This window comes from Chionomys nivalis, chromosome 21, assembly GCF_950005125.1.
Source record: "Chionomys nivalis chromosome 21, mChiNiv1.1, whole genome shotgun sequence".
Taxonomy (NCBI): domain Eukaryota; kingdom Metazoa; phylum Chordata; class Mammalia; order Rodentia; family Cricetidae; genus Chionomys; species Chionomys nivalis.
Window position 1 is genome coordinate 14,916,908 of NC_080106.1, and position 19,249 is coordinate 14,936,156.

General features: G+C 44.7%; 1 protein-coding gene across 1 annotated transcript in view; it reads right to left on the reverse strand.

The window, feature by feature from the left end:
- Vat1l (vesicle amine transport 1 like) overlaps positions 1 to 11,904 on the reverse strand; it is a 153,574-nt gene extending 141,670 nt beyond the window's left edge. The window contains exon 1 of the mRNA XM_057754432.1: positions 11,579 to 11,904. Coding sequence (XP_057610415.1) covers positions 11,579 to 11,805 — 227 coding nt within the window. The 5' untranslated portion in view covers positions 11,806 to 11,904. The remainder of the gene's footprint in view (positions 1 to 11,578) is intronic.
- Between the last annotated feature and the right edge of the window lie 7,345 nt (positions 11,905 to 19,249).

A 19,249-nucleotide genomic window follows, 5' to 3' on the forward strand; every position in this document is an offset into this window, starting at 1 on the left:
CTAGGCAAGGCCTGCTTTTCTTCTCCTACCAAAGACGATGAGTAACTATTTGGGGAAGAAAGAGGGAGCTAGGGAGAGTGTACCGAGAGAGACTCATGAGAGTTCACATGAATCCCAGGATGCAAACTACCTGCATGGGGCGGGGCACTGCCCTTTGTGTATCAATTTCCTTAAACCCACCTTTCCTTGAGGAGGAAGAAATGAGCCCAAGAATCTAGGCTTGAATGAAGACAGCTATGATGTATGGATGTTGTGTTAGCTACCAATCAAGCTGCTTTCCCACTCCAGGGGCTCGTGCCTATGACAGGTCAGAGAATCATAGGTGCATAAAGAGGGATAGACTGGATGCTGGAGACAGACACACTCTGTCTTAAATCTAAGCTCTCTGTCTTATTGTCTGGGCGATTATTATTTATTTATTGTGGAGTGCTAAGGTCCGAACTCAAGGTCTTGACCGTGCTAAAGATGCATTCTACCCCTGACCTCCATCCCTAGCTCAGATCCCGAACAAATTCATTCACCTCTCTGATCTCGTTTTTTCATCTGGTGTCATAGAGATCACTACAAAATGCTCAGGATAGTGTCTGTGTCACAAAGAAAGGGTTCCATGAGTCTTTTATGATATTAGTAATGATACAGTAATAATATGACTAATGTATGAATGATAAGGAAATGACGATAGCATTCTTAAGTTATTTTCAGACAGTGGGAGTTGGACACAAATAGATGTATGATCTAGATGCTTTAGGGACAATGGGGGCAAAATAGGGTGACAGGAAAGGGTCATAATTAAAAGGACAAAACAGGAGAACTACATTTCTGAGCACCCATACAATCTCCCATAGGAAACACACCCAACTGTCTGAAGATTGAGGAGTAGGGGTTAGGGGTTAATGTGTCCATAGGAAGATGGAGACAGAGTCATGGAAATATCGTTTCTTTCCAAATTCTATTCTTGATACACAGGCGTTGAGGGATGCCTGAGTAAGTGTTCCTGGAATAACAGTTATCAGAGGCAGCCCCCGGGGTTCTCTTGACAACCCTGGTTTCCAGCACTTGGTGGACACAGAGGTCAATAGGGAGAAAATTACAGAGCATTTTCAGAAGTCACAGCCTAGAGAAGGTAGTTATTAGAGAGCAGGGAAGTAACTTCGGGTTCCAAGGTAACACGGTGTGTTAAGAAGAAATAAAACTCCCTGAAAACATTTCCACAGGGATTCATTCAGTCCCTACTCAAAGACCCACCAGCTGCAGGTCTTAGAAGAGATGACCTTTCTTGTTTGGGAAAAATGCTACATAGATTCAGGTTCTAATTGATGAGGGAGGGAAGCTTAAAGCTACGTTTATCTTGAGTGTGTTACTAGACGTTACAATAGCTGTATTTATTACTATCAGAGTCAATCATTTATTTGTCTCTCCTGTGAATACTTATTAGATGTCTATATTAACCAAGCCCATACTTGGTTTATAATTGGTCAATGGTAGTGTTAGAATTTCCAAGATTACCAAAGAGGTATGAAAGTCTTAATTTTATGTTGTTTAATAACTTTGAAATAAGAATTTTAAGAGCCTAAAATTGAATGAACAGGGTTGCCATTCCAGTCCTCTCTCTGGTCTCCCCAATCTTTTCTGCATGGACAGTCTGTCCTAGTGGGGCATGGTGGCATGTACCTGCAATCTCAACCCCAACCTCTTTTTAAAATTAGTTGTACACACACACACATGTATATGTAAGTTGACATATCCTTTGTGGTTCTTGTTCATATCTTCTGCAGTGGTTTCTATTGATTTTGGAATGTCTATTACCCCTTCCCCCACACATACATTCACATAAGGATACACACAAATAAACATGAACACAAGCATGCCTGCAATGCCAGTTCTTCTTCCTCCCTCCCTCCCTCCCTCCCTCCCTCCCTCTCTCTCTCTCTCTCTCTCTCTCTCTCTCACACACACACACACACACACTCCAAGTGAGCTGTTAATCACACAGTCTTATTATTCTAGGCCAATGTAGGAGAGAACAAGATGTAAATACAGTCTAAGTTCTTTATCCCTTTGGGGACTAGTGGGGGAGAGAGAGAGATTTAGAGGCTGCTAAGCAATGACCAATCAACTTCTTTCCTTGCTGCTTGAAAATCAGAAGAAAAGCCTTTTCTGTTCTCCTGGAGCTTACTAAAACCTGTACCAGGCAGCCAAATCTCGAAGTTGACACCTCTGCCAGTCTCAAGATGAAAACTCACCGTAGGAGCTAGCTCAGGTGAAAGGAATGTACAGAAAGACAAGAAGGAAGAGAGCAGAGCCGAGAAGAGCAAAGGCCCACCACAATGGTCAGCACAAACGAGACACAAAGACACAGGTCAGGAAGGAACAGGCTGCTCTTCCCTCTGAAGGTTCCTAAGCTTGACTCAGGCCCAGGCACGCAGTAGGAACACGATATATCTGAGTTTCACTTCACTCTTCCTTCAGGAATTACTCTTGGTGCCTCTTGCCTGGGCTATTCTTGATGTTAAAATATTGTAACCTTTAAAGGAGACACTTAGTGTCTGAATGGTGGGCTCCATCCAGAAAACCTTATGAGGGTCTGGGGAATGAGCTCCATCATGATTAAGCATTCATTTGTCGCGCATGCACGAGGTCCCAGGTTCTATCTCTATCACTACACACAGAGTTTTATGGATTACTGGGGGACTTTCTAATGTATTTTTTTTGCATCTCTCCCACACCAATAATGTCTTTGGGACACATAAATGTATCTCAGAAAATCATTAAATCAACAAATATTGCATACACCAGTATCACTGCTAGGTACTTTAGGTGCATTATCTATGTGTATATGTGTGGGTACATTGTGGGTGTACGTGTGCGGGCATGTGTAAATGCATGTGTGGGTAGATATTCACATCATGCTTCTGTGTATGGAAACCAGAAGTTAATATTGGGTACCAGTCTCTAGGTCTTGTGCACTTCATTTTGTGTTACTTTGCTGTTTGAGACAGAGTCTCTCTCTAGGACTTCGGGCTTCACGAGTAAGCTCCAGTGGCTGGCCATCGAGTCTTGAGGATCTATGTATCTCTTCCTCATAAGTGCTAAGCTTGCAAGTGTGCACCACCACACCCAGCTTTTTATGTGGAAGCTGGGGACTGAATTCAGGTCCTCGGACTTGGGCTTGCCAGCACATTACCAACTGAATGATCCCCAAAGCTGCCACTGTCTATTTTTATCCTTACACAAAAAATGGTGCCCCATTGATACTGTTATACAAATATTATATATGAACAAATTGAGGCTTCAAAGAAGTCCACCATCATCCCATAGTTAATACAAGTTTCTTAGGTGATTGGAAGCAGGGCTTATATCCACGCCCACTTCACTTCAAATATAGCGTATTTATAACCAAAGGCTCGCACGCAGTGACATTCTAAGATATGAATCATTGTGCTTCCCCGAATAAGGAATAATTATCTTGCATTGAGCTCTGGGGACCACACTCAATTAGAAGGTTGAGAGTAACAAGACCCGGTACTTCAGCTTGCTGATGGGGTTTTGTTGGGGAAAGTGCTATTTGGCTTGCCCTGCTCCCAGACAATGCTGAGGATGAAACTAAATGAAGAGTCAGGGGTCACTGGCAGAAGAAGATTAAAAGCAGAAGCAGACTGCATGCTCTTATGAAGACAATATCACATTCAGAGATGAAGCAGAGCCTTTCATGGGAGCATCGATGCTGTCTCCCGAGCCTTCAAACATAAAACTCACTCATCTCGATGCCATGACTCCAACCAATTTCCTGTATGAGATCACACACAGAGGAACTCATTTGAGATTACATGCCTGCTGCCCTTTCCTATGAAGAGTCTCTTCTGGCTTCTAATTAAACTTTTTCTTCTACGACAAATGCCAAGATGTCAAAAAGATTCATTTTAGTAAAGAGAAGTGCTAGGAACTTGAGGGTACAGTTTCTCTGTGCCTGGGTGAGCTTTGTTGTTAGCATTGGGTGCCATTGATCCACCCAAAGGTCATGGGATTTGAAATCCTTTGAATTACAGTGAACCACACTCCCAAAGATGGATTGTCTATGCATACTCAACTGTCAGAGAATTCTAACCACTGCCCATGGATGGCTGGTTTGATGGTACTTATAGAGCAAGCCAAGTCTATTTCCAACTCTAGGAATAAGGATCAAAAGTCAGCTTCCTGCTCCTTGCTGCCAATGAGAATCAAAACCAGGAGAGACCAATTCAAAGGTGAAAAACTCAGGAAGGAGAAAAATGACCTTTATTGGACACCTATTATCCATGAGAATTTCTCAGTATTTCCACTTAACTTCTGAGTTCCAGTATCCTCTCCTGGAAAATATGGCTTTTAATTCCTGTGCTACCATCCTTCCAGAGTGGAGATGGAATTCAAAGATGAAGTGCCTAATGAACTTTGATCCCCAAAGGATGCTGCAAGGGGGGGGCATGGTGGGCACAACTGTAAGTCATCATTGCCCATGCCATCATGAAATACCTTTGGTTTCTGACTAGTCTGCTGTCTATGGGAAGCTACCATAAGTCAGATGTTGCAAGCTTTTCATCTTCATTTTGTATGTAAAGCAAGCACTAAGTTTATGCTTAAACACATGTGACCAACAAAAAGCAAAGCAAAATACTAACTTGTGGTTGCCTGTAACCAAAGCCCAGGTACCTTGTGTTGCTTATCTTTATACTTGCTTTCATACCGAAGAGCGTTGACCAACCATCTCCAGATGTACTTCTAAAGGGTGAATGAATGGATTCATAATTCCTCCTTTAAACAGAGCCTTATGAATGCTACCCAAGTGCCATTTCACATCCATAGCTCAGAACAAGCTCATTCTGAGTGGACTTGTTGGCCTCTCTTCCAGCTCTTTCTTTAGGTACTTCGTCTTGCTCCCAAACTATTTTTAATTCCATAACTGTGACTCCCAGAGGATTTAGATATACTTGCTACCAAAACATAATCACAGTTATGACAGCATTAGTGACTTAGGCAAGTTACAACATTCTAAATAGCATTGTCAAGCTAATTGCAATTTACTTCATTTTTATTTCAGTGAAACTATTTCCAGTTGGATGGATCCTACTTGACATAAAAGATTACTACAGATCTTAATTTCTCAATCTTGTTCACTATCCACTATAAATTTTTCCAGTTACTGCTTCTGTTATTGGGCTATGCTATGATGACCAATGCTGTTTTTTTTTAATCATAATGGAAAAATGAGGAAGAAGAGAGGAATATATGTGAGAGAGAGAGAGAGAGAGAGAGAGAGAGAGAGAGAGAGAGAGGAAGGATAAAGGATCAGCCTAATGTCCCTATTGAGTTGAGATCAAAACAGTCTCAAAGGGACAAAATGGTTCCCTATAAACAATGATTTAAAATAATGGGGCTGAACACGTGATAGATGAGCCACTGCATTATAGGTTAAATCTTAAATGTCTCCCATAGTCTCATGTGTTTTAATATGTAGTGTCCCGCTGGTGGGGCTATTTTGGGAGGTTGTAGAACCTTTGGGGTCTGCACATGGCTGGTGGAGGTGGGTCATGGAGGGTAGGATTTTCAGGACTATAACCTTGTTTCTAAACTCTCTGCTTCCTGATTCACACCATGTGAGCAGCTGCAAGCTCCCACCACCATGAACTGAGCCTCTCCAGTCAGTGTGCATATCTTTCCTGCCACAAAGGACCATTTTTCTAAACTCCGAGCCAAGACAAACCTTTCTTCCTTTAAACTGCTTTTGTCAGGCATTGGTTACAGCGATGAGAAAAGATAAATGACAGTTTTGTGTTCTTACCTATTCTGGGTGCTGGGAGGCAGAGATGTCTATACTAGGTATGATCACACATATTTAAACTTTGGAAGGTTGAAGCAGGAGGATTGCAAGGTCCCAGCTAGCCTGGGATGCTTAGTGAAACCTTGTCTCCAGACAGAACAAAACAAAACGATCATCAAATTTCCATTCTATTATTGGGTGAACAGGAAGCGTCACTGGCCCCAGTCCTCATTAGCAAGGATATAGGTAATGAACAAACCCAAACTTCAGTGGTTGAGAATGACCCCTGAGCTAGCAAACTGTGTCTGTTCATCACCAAAGGAGACTTAACTATGACTCAGCACAGCATCACCCTTTCCATGTCAAACCCTGCTATCTTCACTCAACACAGCATGTTTCAGAACTCTGTAGCCCAATCTCTATGTCAGAGCACCTTCCGAGTTGGGCACTTGAGTTCTCTAAGCATAATTTCTTGGTTTTACAAACAGCTGTGTCATTGAACCTCACGGACTCCATTTGCTTACTTGCACAAACTCAGAGCATGTCGTTGACAGTATTTCATCCCACCAACCTCCCTAGTGACAGGTTAGTGCTATACTGATTTAGAACATCTTGTCTTCCAGCTGTCAGTGTTTGCAATGTGGCCAGTTAGTCAGAGGAAGCAGAGGAAAGAGCTCCACTCTCATGAGTGGTTCTGAGGTTTAATCAGCATGAGTGATCTTTATCAGCGGTACCAGCCAGTAACTTTATCCTCAAGGTATCTTGTACCTCAGAAGCATAGAAGAAACGGAAGTGGAACAAATACAAAGACCATCTGGGGGCAGACAGTATACAATTTTGAGTCTTATCAGTTCTGTCTCAAAGGGATAAAAACCACTTGTGGTGCTTTCTCTATGTTACCCACTGTGTTATGGGTGTTATGGGTCTGCCTGCGCCTCTCTCTCTCTCTCTCTCTCTCCTCCTCCTCCTCCTCCTCCTCCTCCTTCTCTCAATCTTTATCATTATGCTTTTCTATTCTCTGGCTCCCAAAAGTGAAGAATCCAGGAGCAATATGGACTTGGAATTTTTATATCTCTTTTCCACTTGGAAGTCTGAAGTCCTGACAACTCTTCCTTAAAACAAAGTCAGTGACATTGACCTTGTTGTCCTACATATGCACTCAATTTCTGGCTCATAACAACTGTTTAGTGAGTGCACATTCCTCCCCGGTCTCCTACCTGCCCTTATGACAGACATATTAGAATTCTACCCATCTGCTGGCTTGCTTCTGGGGTGGCCTGCCCTCAGCCCATTTTTAGATCAGCCAATGGGACCATGACTAGCCAGAGCCATTTTTCATCCAATTGGTCTCCTTCCAACAGTTTCATATGGCCTCTTGCTGTAAATCACTCTGAGAAAATAAATGTCCCCAATCCATTAGTGACTTTCTGCCACAAGGCAATTTGAGCCACAAACTAGACAAGGCTTGTTAATGGCCACTTAAATACATTCCTACAGCTCAACCTGGAGACCTTCAACCAGCCTCAGACCTACCAGCTCCTTTTCAAAAGACATGATGGCAACAAGGTCATAGGTCATCGGACCCTTATCAGGTAGGAGAGCAACAGACCCTGGTTTGTCTAGGATCCTTCCAATTTGGCCCTGCTATCCCAGCATAATTGTCAATCATTTCACTTTCAGAACTATTCTAGCTTGAATAATAAGACTCCATAAGGTAGTGATGTGAGGGTAACCAAAACCAATAAGCATTTATTAGCCATTGATTATATATAAAGGGCTTGTGTGTTTGACCTCATTTCAACTTCAGTACAGTACTAGTCAAGGAGGCATCACAATCATCCCCATTATACAAACCAGTCCTCTGTTTAGGTTTAGGGTAACTAATCAGCAATGCCAACCAAGGAGTGAGATTGTGCTTCATCTAGAACCCTCATGGGGATACTGACTATTCATAATTTCCTGGAGAACTGTGCTCCATTGTATGAGAGAGAACCTCTGCTTAAGAGAGCCCATGCTCCCATTAGCAGCCCAGCCAGTGGCCAAAAGGCTTACCCTGTTTCTTACTCTTGGGAGGAACCGACTTTACAGAGGGATCCAACGGAGACCATAGCCTGTTAACTCTCTCTGTCCTGGCCTGTTTGCTTTGCCCTCTTTGCCCTGAAAGGTCTTCCCCAGAAAAATGCTTGCAAAAGACTCTGTACTAGTCTCTGGTTCCAAGGAACCTGGTCCATGGTATCGAGTTAGCAAGGAAGGAGCTGAGCTAGAACTCAGGTTTGGTCCTCTTGGTACCACAAGGGTCATTGCACCATCCATGTTTTGCAGATGAACCTTGGGAAGCTTGGAGAAAGTAAGACAAGCTCACCAAGGACACAGAAGGAGGAGTAGAAGCTTAAGCATATACTCAGGTCCACCTGTCTTCAAAGGACACACACACACAGTCACAGATATTCATACACACTCCTCACACACATACTCACAGACTCTCTCTCTCTCTCTCTCTCTCTCACACACACACACACACACACTCATACACACACTCATTTGCTGTTTGGGCACTTAAACCTACTGCTACATACCCATTTCATGCAAAATTTGTGAAATAGGTCTCCCGTCAACTGATATTTTATTTTTAGAGGGCAGAACGCTCTGTCCTTCCAATGCTACAACAACAAGCAGTGGCTCTTTCTAAGCTGCACTTGAACACATCTTTAATTTCCAGAAAAAACAACAATATTGCTCTGGGAATAGTCAAAAAGTGTCCTCTTAGTCGCACATAAGAAGAACAACGGACGCATATGTATTAAACAAAGGAAACAGCTGTAGATGTCATGGTCTAGGGAGGCAAATCACATCTCCTGAGGTATTTCTGGGGTCCATGAAAACAGAATAAAAGGGGAAGTGCAGAAGCCTCGAGGACACACAAATACAGATCCTGACAAATCACCCAATGTCCCCAATACCCAATTTGTTCTGTACGAACAATACCTGCCCAACCAATCAGCGCATCAGAAAATCACCCAATGTCCCCAATACCCAATTTGTTCTGTACGAACAATACCTGCCCAACCAATCAGTGCATCAGAGGGCAAATGAGATAAAAACAAGCCTTTCTTCGTGCTCTTTCTTATCCACTTTTACAATTATAGACTCACCAACTTGAGCCTTGTCCCAGGTCTACATAGTACCAGCTCAGATGTGCTGTGCTTTGTTTCCAAGCAAAAAGAACATCCTATTTGATGACAAAAAGGTTTCCATTAAAAACTGAAAGCAGATGAAAGGGGGACCTTCAGCCACAAGGCCTCAGTTGATTCATAAAAACGTGGAATGAGTCATGTTGTTCTCAAGGCTGAAACTTATAATCAATGGGCCTCGTTAGCCAGCCAATCCCAGCCCAGAGGAGGATGACAGGCCCAGCAGGCCATCTCCACTAGCTATTCCAGGGTGGCCTTGCAAACTGATTAATTCTGCTTCTGACTTGGTGAAAGGGAAAAAAAAAAATCAATCTGGAGCTCTTTGCCATACTATGGTCTAAGTCCAGACCAGATCTGTGTGGCTTTCTGAAGAAGCAGGACTTCTGTAGTTGTGGGAATGTGTGTGCTCGTGTATGCGTGTACCTGCGTGCAAATGTGCATGTGTTCATGTGTGTGTGCATACGTGCTTGTGTGTGTGAGCACACATGTGTGTATACATATGTGTAAACGTGCATGTGTGCATGCATGTGTATGTGCATGCGTGTGTGAATGTGTACATGTGTGTGGCTCTATTCAAGAGCAGTTTTGTATGTCTTTCTCTAAAAATCACCTTCTGGCTTTCATCTCAAGATTATTTCAAAATGTCCCTGCTCCTGCAGGCATTTCCTTGTAGTGAGCACAGGGCTACTGAATGCAGAAGGTGGGGGAACACAGACTTACTCAGACTGCAGCTAAAGCTCTTTCCTTGAATTTGTGGCCCTAACTGTTACTCTCTTCATAGATCTTTGAATCCTAGTCCTCAATCTTCAGTGTGAATGAAAGTTCACAAATCACACACACACACACACACACTTGTGTATAAATGTGTGTGCATAGGTGCATGTTTTTGATGAGGTCATTAAGGAAGGAGTTATTTACACATGGTTTAATTATACTAGGTAGGTGGTCTTCCATCAACGATAAAAGAAAAATGATGACCCCCCCACAACCCTCCTCCAGTCTACCCCCTCAATTCATTTACCATCCACCACCACTTACTTAGGAAACACACTCTGTCAACTCGGCTGGATGCTGCTCATTTATTGGTGAAAGAGGCAGGTAAAACCTCTTCTGCCTGCTGGGATCAATCACCTTGGCCTCCCAAGAGTTAATGGAAAAAACTGTACAAGATCCCCAGATTGACTGGAAGCTTCTCTTTCCCTGAATTCCTGCCCTCACCCGAGAAACCTCCAAACCGTGTTTAAAGCCAAGCAGGACCAGTTTCATGTATGAAGAGCTAATCATTGCTCAGTTGCCTCCTAATCTGGCAAATAAAGCCTGCCTGCTGTCAAGGTGGTGAAGGGGCCAAAGGGAGGGCTTTGCCTTTTTCCTGCCCTTAGACCGGTTGGCAGATCCTGGCCTTCTTTCCGGATCAAACCCTAGGGAGGTTTGAGCTGGTTGCTGTTTCTATGAAGTAGGAACCCCAGGGTCTTAGGAAATCCAGCTAAACAGCCCTTGTAAGATTTGTGGTTAGTATAGGAAGCTGAGCGCAGTGAGCAGTTCCAGAAGTCCCCACTCCACTTGACCTCAGGGGCATGGTGGTGTAGTGCCCCCAAGTGTGTAAAGCTTTCACCCCTGCACACTGTGAGGAATCTTAGCTGGTCTAGGCACATCTCCCCTGGAGGAACTGGAATGGAAGGTCTCTTAGAGTGTGGGCTCTTTCTGAGAGCAGCTCAGGAGTACCTAAAGAACACAGTCTGGTTTTCCCAGCCACGGGCGAGGGGGGGGGGACGCATTAGATGCAGTATGGGTCGGGCGGAGGGGTGGGGGGTAGGTAGATGGCGGCATCCCTGACCTCACCTTCCCACCAAGCTTAGAGACTGGTTAAGGCTCTTGCTTCTCGGTTCCTTTCCTCATTTAAGTCCAGGGAAAGAAACGGACAAGGGGTGGGGGTGGGGGCACGCAGCCCTGAACACTGTCCTCAGCTCCATCGGGATGCATAGAGGTGAAAAAAGAGATCAAGTGTCAAGTCCCAGCCAGGTCACTTAGTGGCAGTTGAGTGATATTGGCAGGTCACTCATTCCCTCTGAGTCTCCGGTTTTTCACCTCTAAAGCTGGGTACCTGACTTACTGGGTCTCAGGAAGTATTAAATGGGATCGCGTATGTAAAACTCCAAAAAAAAAAAAAAAAAAAAAAACAAAAAACAAACCAGCACCGGGAACAGTACAAATACGGCGATTGCTAATTTTTTTTTTAAACCACACAAACGATCAATTCCCACCCTTACGTCCCTCCCAGTGTTGCAGCTGAGTTGTCCTGCAAGAGGGGTACAACGCAATCTTCCAGGACTTCAAGTCCTGGGAGCCACTATCCTTCCTGTCACCGTACATCTGATGTGGGGAGAAGGGCCACCTCTGAGCATCCTCCCCAGGCTCCACTGGCTTGGGCTGGGGGTGGGGGAGCACCGAGAGCCAAGTGTGGACGTAGAGAGGGCGCCCACTGCCTGTGGGTACTGGGTACCTGGGCAGGATCCCCAACCTACATTCTCCCACCCACTCCCGGAGCTCCCAGCGCGCAAAAGAGAGAAAACCCAAAAAGTCGTAGATACTGGACCAGGCTTTGACGCGAATCTTGAGCTCGCCGTCCTGTGGCTCCGGCATGGCCTTTCTGGAGAGCCTCAGCTTGTTGAGCCCGCCGAAGCCGGCCAACACCACAGCGCGCATCTCCTGGGCATCCCCGAGGCGGTGGGAGCTGTCGCCGCCCTCTGCAGGCTCCTTGCTGGTCTCCTTCTCGATCATCTGCTCCGTCTCCTCCGCCTTCTCTACGCCTTCCTTGGCCATGGCGCGCGAGGGGCCGCAGGGCGCACAGGCTGCGGCTCTGAGGGGGGTCGCGGCTTCTCTCCCTCAGGTTCCTCCTGTTGAATGTGGGATGCTCTTCAGCGCAATGGCTGCAATCTCTGTGAGCGGAGCCGCGGTCCACCGCCTCCGCCGTAATCCTCAGAGGAGCCGCGCCCTCACGCCCCACCTCACGCCCTCACATTTCCTTCTGCTCCAAACCAAATCTCAAGTCCAGCTTTTGTGCGGGTCTCAAATCAGGCTCTTGGTCTCAACCTTCGAAACGGATTTCCCCCAAGACTCTTGAATAAAACACACCAGGAGCGGCTGCCTGGACACCTCAACCCCTGGAGGGGCTCAATACTTGGGTATATACGGCACAGACTCTGGCGCCTTGAAATGGACAGAGATGAATGTCTGGGCCTGGAGGTTGCTGCCGGAGACAAGGTTGCCTCCTCTCCCGCGGGTAGGTGGGATAGCCGGGAAATTGGGCTGTTTACCATCTGCTGGTTTTGAGTGGAATGGCAGGGAGGTGCGGGAAGTTAGAGATCCATCCCAAACAGGGCTCTGAAAAGCCAGGACCTGTCTTTTCCATCTGGACCCCCGTGTCAGGCGGGATGCTCTTCCTGGACTTCTCCTGAGGCTTCCTTATGATAGCTCTTAGGACCTATGCTTTTTTTGAGCAATTCGGTCTCAGAATAGGTCTGATTCCTGCTGGGATCTCCAGAAGAACAAGAACCTCCTGTAACACACACACACACACACACACACACACACACACACTGTCTTTTGTTTTGAAAGTTTATAGAAAAATGTGTACTTTCTCCAGCAGGGTGTGGTGGCACCTGTGGGTAGTCCCAGCACTCAGGAAATGGAGGTAGCAGAGAAACCCTGTTTTAAGAATTAAAAATTGCGGGACCTGGAGGAGGAACCCCTTTAATTCCAACACCTGGGAGGCAGAGACAGGTGGATCTCTGAGAGTCGTACTTTTGAGGTCTTAGGTGACATTTTGTCTTCCTAAGATCCAACACCCATATCCATTGATCTAGTTAGGGTCAGTGTTGCTATGGTGAAACACTATGACCAAAGCAACTTGGGAGAAGAGTTTATTTCAGCTTACACTATCAGGTAACAATTCATCCCTGAGGGAAGTTCCAGCAGGAACTCAAACAAACAGGGCAGGTACCTGGAGGCAGGAGCTGATGCAGAGGTCATGGAGGAGTGCTGCTTACTGGCTTGTTCCTCTAGACTTATTCAGCCTGCTTTCTTTTAGAACCTCGGACCACCAACCCAGGGATGGCACCGCCCATGATGGTTTGGAACCTCCCCCATCAATGATGAATTTAGGAAATGCCGTATAGCCAGATCTTATGGAGGTATCTTCTCAATTGAGGTTCTTGACTTTTAGATAACACTAGCTTGTGTCAAGCTGACACAGAACTACCCAGCACAGCCACAGAGTGGGCACATTCCACTTGTGTTCTGTATGGCATGAAGTGCTGTGGTGACTTACCCCAGTGATTTTGAGGTTCTGCGTCTCACTGGGACTGGTGGGGCACACGGCAGAACGATGCTGTAATGGTCTCTCCTCCTTCCATCCTTCCTGTGCCTCTCTGTTTTCAGACTTGACCTTTTCCTGGAAAAAGTCATTACGTCCCGACTTCACTCAGAACTCTACACCCGCTGAGCGCTTGACCTTGGATGTTCAGCCCACCACCTTCATCAGGGCTAATTCCTAACCCACTCTCATCCGGAGCATCAGTTTCATGTGCAAAGTTCACCAACTCCCAGGCTGGGCTTTTCATTGTGAAAGTGCATGTCAGTTTGTAACTGTAAGATGATTTCTTTAGCAATGTCTTGTTCTTTTGCCCAACGTAAACTTCGGGTGTGTAGAACCTGTGCTACTTTAAACCAACCTTGTTTTCCTGGGCGTAGCTCATGATTGGTCCATAACCAAGCACGTTTGTTGGATGAACGATTTAGCCAGTGAAAGCGGATGCTTCTGTGCAATCCCAGAAGATGGAACTATTAACTCCTCCCATGAGGTTGGAGGAATTCCCAGGGAGGAGGGGACACGTCAGCCAGTTCTGCAGAGCAAGAAGCTTCCTGGCCCACGGAGGCACGTACAAAGGTGGCAGGTGAAGATGATGTTCAAAAAATGCTCATCTGGTCTGTGAGCTGCAGTCCCTGCAGAGGAGGCTCAAGGAAGCAACATTTGAGGCTGGCCTCTGAAACGTGACTTTTATTACAAATCATGCAGGTGACGGGAACCACTGAAAGCTTCAGATACAAAAGCGAGGGACCAGGATTGCCAGAATTGCATTTAGGGGTACTAATGTTGGCAATGAGGGGGCTGTGGGTGAGAGGATGAGTCCCTGGAAACGTGGTGAGCAGCTAGAGATGAGCGCACAGGCATTGGGAAATGATATAAAGGGCAGAGGTATCTCCTGAGGCGATGGTTATGTATGGGAGGGAGAGGGCAGACAGAGGCAGAACAGAAAGTCCCCTTTAGTGAGCTGAACTTTATCGCAAACTCAATTAAGAACCCTCTTCATATTGTGAAATAGAGTGTTCAGGCCAGATTCAATCCTGGAACAAGAATTGGAATGCCCATGGTTTATTTTGGAGGTAATCCCGGGAAGCTTTGGTTATAAATTAGCGAAGTGAAGCAGTAAAATGCTAGAAGCCAATACAGGATGCCTTTAAGAGCAAATTACCACCATGGGTGATGGGGTTAAAACCACGGGAGACCTTTGGGATACATTGTGGATGAAATAAATCCCAGAGTTGTCGCATCCAAGAAGCAGGGAAATTGTTATTTACTCACTAAACTCTGTGAATGACTGGCCAAGAGCTGTTCCTGGAGGGGATTGCTCTATCCTGCCCTGGGTATCAAGGCAGAGGGGCTCTCCAGGCTGAGAACTTCAGCTGCTTCCGTGGGAGGCTGTCACTCTACGCACGGAGTAGCGTTGAGTAGAGGGACTTCAGTGTTAATAACATTGCAGTATACAGTGTCGTGTTGTCCATCTAGTCTTCTAGACGTTGCATAATACAATTTGATTCTGGGAATAACCTTGTGAGGTAAGAACGACCATTTCCACCTTGCAGAAAGGAAATGGAGTCATTAGTGACTCGGCATATCTAACACCTCAGTTCTTTTGGATAAAGTAGGAAACTGGCTCCAGGTTCATGTTCCTAGCCTCTCACCATGTGTGTCTGTTGAACTGGATCAAATCAGTTCTGCCCCTGATTCACATTACTTGGTGACATTTTTAAACATGCCTGCTCTTTTCTTGGACTTCTAATATCTCTGTTTCACCAAGGCCCTTTGTGTTGCTTCTAAGCGTTTTTCTTTGACTCAAGGGTAGTAAACCTATGCTGTAGTTCACACGCTGCGTATTTGGGAGATGGTGTTTGTCTTATATAGTGTGTAAAATAAAAGATAATTATTCCTTACAAGTGAGTCTTCTGGCTGTTTAAAAAAAAAAAAACTTAGACTGTAACTGGTAGACAGCTGATAACGATAACAACCCAGAAGGGACACACCACACCTTGAGCTACTTGGAGAAGAATGCTGTCCTTTGAGTCCTATATAATAATGTAAGTAAGCATTTGTAACATGGTTCCTCTCCAGTAGAATGTGGCAAGAGCTGTGCTGGCAGATCTCCACGTAAACAATAAGTCAGTTTTTATTTGTCGTATATGGGTTATTCCAGACATTCTCTCAGTGCTTCCCTTGCGAAGCACCTTACCAAAAAGGGAAATGTCAAAAATTGTCATTGTACGGCGGCTGGTGCAATGGGGTATGGCTGTTCAGCTCTGAACTGCTCTAGGGAAAGAGCACACTGTGCATGTGTTCCTGAGGGAGTATGTATGTGCGTGTGTGCATGCCTGTGTGAGTGCATGTGTGTGTATGTGGGCGGGGGAGCTAGAAAGAAGGAGGGAGGAGAGGAACAAGGAGGGAGGGAGGGAAGGGGGAGGAGAGAATTTAAATCATTTAGAGAGGAACAAAGTGTCAGGTGAAGTCTAACAATCTAGTCCAATTGCTGTATATTGCTTTAGGTTGCAAGCAAATTCTTCTTAATTCAGAGCGTAAAAATATATAGGAAATAAAATGGAGACAATAGTAATGTTAGTTTATAAATGATTGTCTAAATAATTTAATATGGTGCTGTAAGTTTGTAGAGGAATACACCACTTATTTGATGATCAGCGCATTCAGACACACTCTTTAATCAGGTTTACTCCACTGCAGCATCTTCTACCCAGTTAGAATAATTTGCTATGCAGAAATCACAATAGTTACTCTTCAGGATAAGTTTGTGCCTTAGGAACTAGTATCCCTATTTGACAGAGGAGAGATTTGCGGTTAAAAATACTTGCTGCTCTTTCAGGAGACTGGAGTTCAGTGCCCAGCACCCACCTCAGACAGAAGTCCTTCCAGCTACAGGGAATTCAAATCTCCTTCTGCCCTCTGTGGACAGCTACTTGCACATGGCCATGTATGCACATAGACACACATACATACATATAAATAAATAATAAATAAGTTTTTAAGAAAACATGTTTTGGGGTGATTTGGGGAAAAATAGCATCAAGTCTCAGGAGCCAAACTTATTTAAGTGATGTACTTCAGCAAAGGAGCCTGGAAATTCTCTTTATTCTCCCATACAGTCTATCCACCGTTCCATATGGTCATTCGAGGAAGGTCCTACTATTACTCCCAATATCATCTCTCCCCTTATCACTAATAACTGAGCTCTGACTTTCTCCCTGGACTCTGTCACTTCATGGCAAAGCCCTACAAGAGGGTGTGACTAAAGTAGACTGGATTCTGGTCCATTGGAGGTCAGTAGCATCCTTAAGAAGTTATATAGAGGCTGGGGGATGGTCCGTGGGAGGGGGTGCTTACTCCTCTTGTATAGAACTGGGGGTTCAATTCCCAGAGCCCACATAGTAGCTCATAACTGCTTGCTACTCTCCAGTACCAAAGATATATTTTTGTCCTATTTCATGTTTTTATCTCCATAGTATTCAGTTGCAGTTTAATGAAGGAAATGAATAAGAAAGCTCTATTCTTTTCTCATAACTTGGAGGTGCTAGTCCTAAGAAGAGCACTTTAGGTCTCGGTTTATCGGATCATGAATGATTAAAATTGGGACCATTTTACCTGCTTTCTTTCCCTTTTATTCACAAACAGCTATTGTCTATGGAGAGATGATTTTTATCGATTGTTTTGTATCGCTTGGTAAACACGGTGGGCCAAGTGTGGAGGAGAATACACCACACAGGACCAGGTGAGGAAAATCAAATGAAGCAGTTTATGGTTTTGAAACCTCATTCATGCTATAAGATGATTTCTGAGTGATTTCTTTTATCCCCTTCTGCATATTTTGGAGGGTTTCCCCCTAGTGCGAGACTGTGATTTCTTCTATGAATTATCACACAACAATGCTGTCTGCCTCTTCCAAATGCTGTGTAGAGATGTGTTTCCCCAAAGCACTTTGATATAGATCATTGTGAATAATGGCAACGGACTAGGCATGTAAAATCCAGGTTCATAAACAAATAAAACCTTGACTTCTTGATCCAATAGAAACCAGATCTGGGGAGAATTCTTTTCTGCATTCAACCATCCTCCCTCCCTCCCTCCCTCCCTCCCTCCCTCCCTCCCTCCCTCCCTCCCTCCCTCCCTCCCTCTTTCTTTCTTTCTTTCTTTCTTTCTTTCTTTCTTTCTTTCTTTCTTTCTTTCTTTCTTTCTTTCTTTCTTATGTCTTTCCAGACGACGATTACACTACACATTAGGGTGAACAATCCTACAGCTACCTCAGCTCTCTTATTTCCCTGACATGTCTGGTTTGAGCTGAGCCAGGGTTTTTTTGCAGAGTGCTGTTTCTGTTATTATTTTATTGGCCATTATCCAGTTTCTTGGCTTTTTCTCAGAGTCATGACCGTGTGAAGCTGTAAGATCTGGACGCAGCCGAGACTGCGAGACGGGCACACTTGGCCTTTTCTTTCCCGAGGTTAAATGGCTTAATTTCTGGGAGATGGGAAACATCCTTTATGGACAGGAATCCCACACATTGTCTTTTAGGAAGTACCTCCTCTTCACAGAACTTATATAAAGTGGGCAAGAAATATTTTTCAACCATCTGTCAGTCATTTATCTCTCCACCGGTCCAGCTATCAAGTCTCTAAATTTTTAATATACACTGAACAAAGCAGCTGTGTAACTATGGCCAAGTTCCTTAACAATTCTTAAAGAAAAAATGGGGGAGGGGCGTGATTTATGTGTTTTATTTTTTATGTCAGGGTGTTTTGCCTGTATGTAGGTATGTGCACCATGTGCATGTTTCATGCCCACAGGGTTTTAAAAATAGCATCAGATCCCCTGGAACTGGAGTTATAGATGATTGTGAACCACACTATGGGTTCTGGATCAAATGTGGGTCCTCTTAGCACTCTGCAAGTGCTCCTCACAATTGAACTCTATCCCTGGTCCTTCAATTTTTCTTTTTAAAAATCTATTTGTATGTGTGTGGGGGTGAGGGTGTGTGCACATATTGCATGCAGGTGCATGTGCATGCGTGTGAAGGTCAGAGGTCAAGGTGTGATGTCTTCCTCGCTCAATATTTTTTCCCTAGACAATGCCACTCATTGAACACAGACCTAGAACGGCTGGCCAGTAAACTCCAGGTATCCACCTGTCTTCTCCCCCAGGACTGGAGTTAGAGATACAGGTATCTGAGTTCTGGTGTTCCGAACTTTAGGATGGAGCCAGCTTCCCAGGACAAGATTCTTAATCTGCATTGCTTCATTTCCTAATTTGTAAAATATGGATATTGATCACTTAACGTTGAACCCAGATCCCGTTTGCATCCCAGTGTTTCCAATTCCCAACTGTGTGAATTTTAGGCACTGAGATGTTGAGACAGTTTGCACATGAAATGAGAATCAGATAACTAATTTGCAGGCATTTAAAAAACTGTATGAGATACATGACAAGCTCCAAGTTATCATTTCTCACACACAAGAGATGATTAAGGCATAATAAATACCTTCTACTTGCTTCATGAACAGGGCCTGGTGCCTTCCTTGTGGGGAATGACATATAAACCACATGGTGTGATGCTCCAAGGATGCAGGGCCAAGGTAAACAGAAGGAAAGCACCTAGGTCCTAGAGTTGATCAGGCTGTACAATCCAGTCTTGGTTTCATTTACCTCTTCCTGGCCATGTAACCACAGGTAAAACTCCTATGCGCTCTCTCTCTCTCTCTCTCTCTCTCTCTCTCTCTCTCTCTCTCTCTCCTTCCCTCCCTCCCTCCTTCTGTATGTGTGTCTTTTACTGTTTAATTTGCAAAATGTGTATATTGATCATGCTGCCTTCCCAGATTTGTAGGGAAATTTAAAGGAGGCAATCCGAATCGATGTCTGAGTTTGGGGAACGCT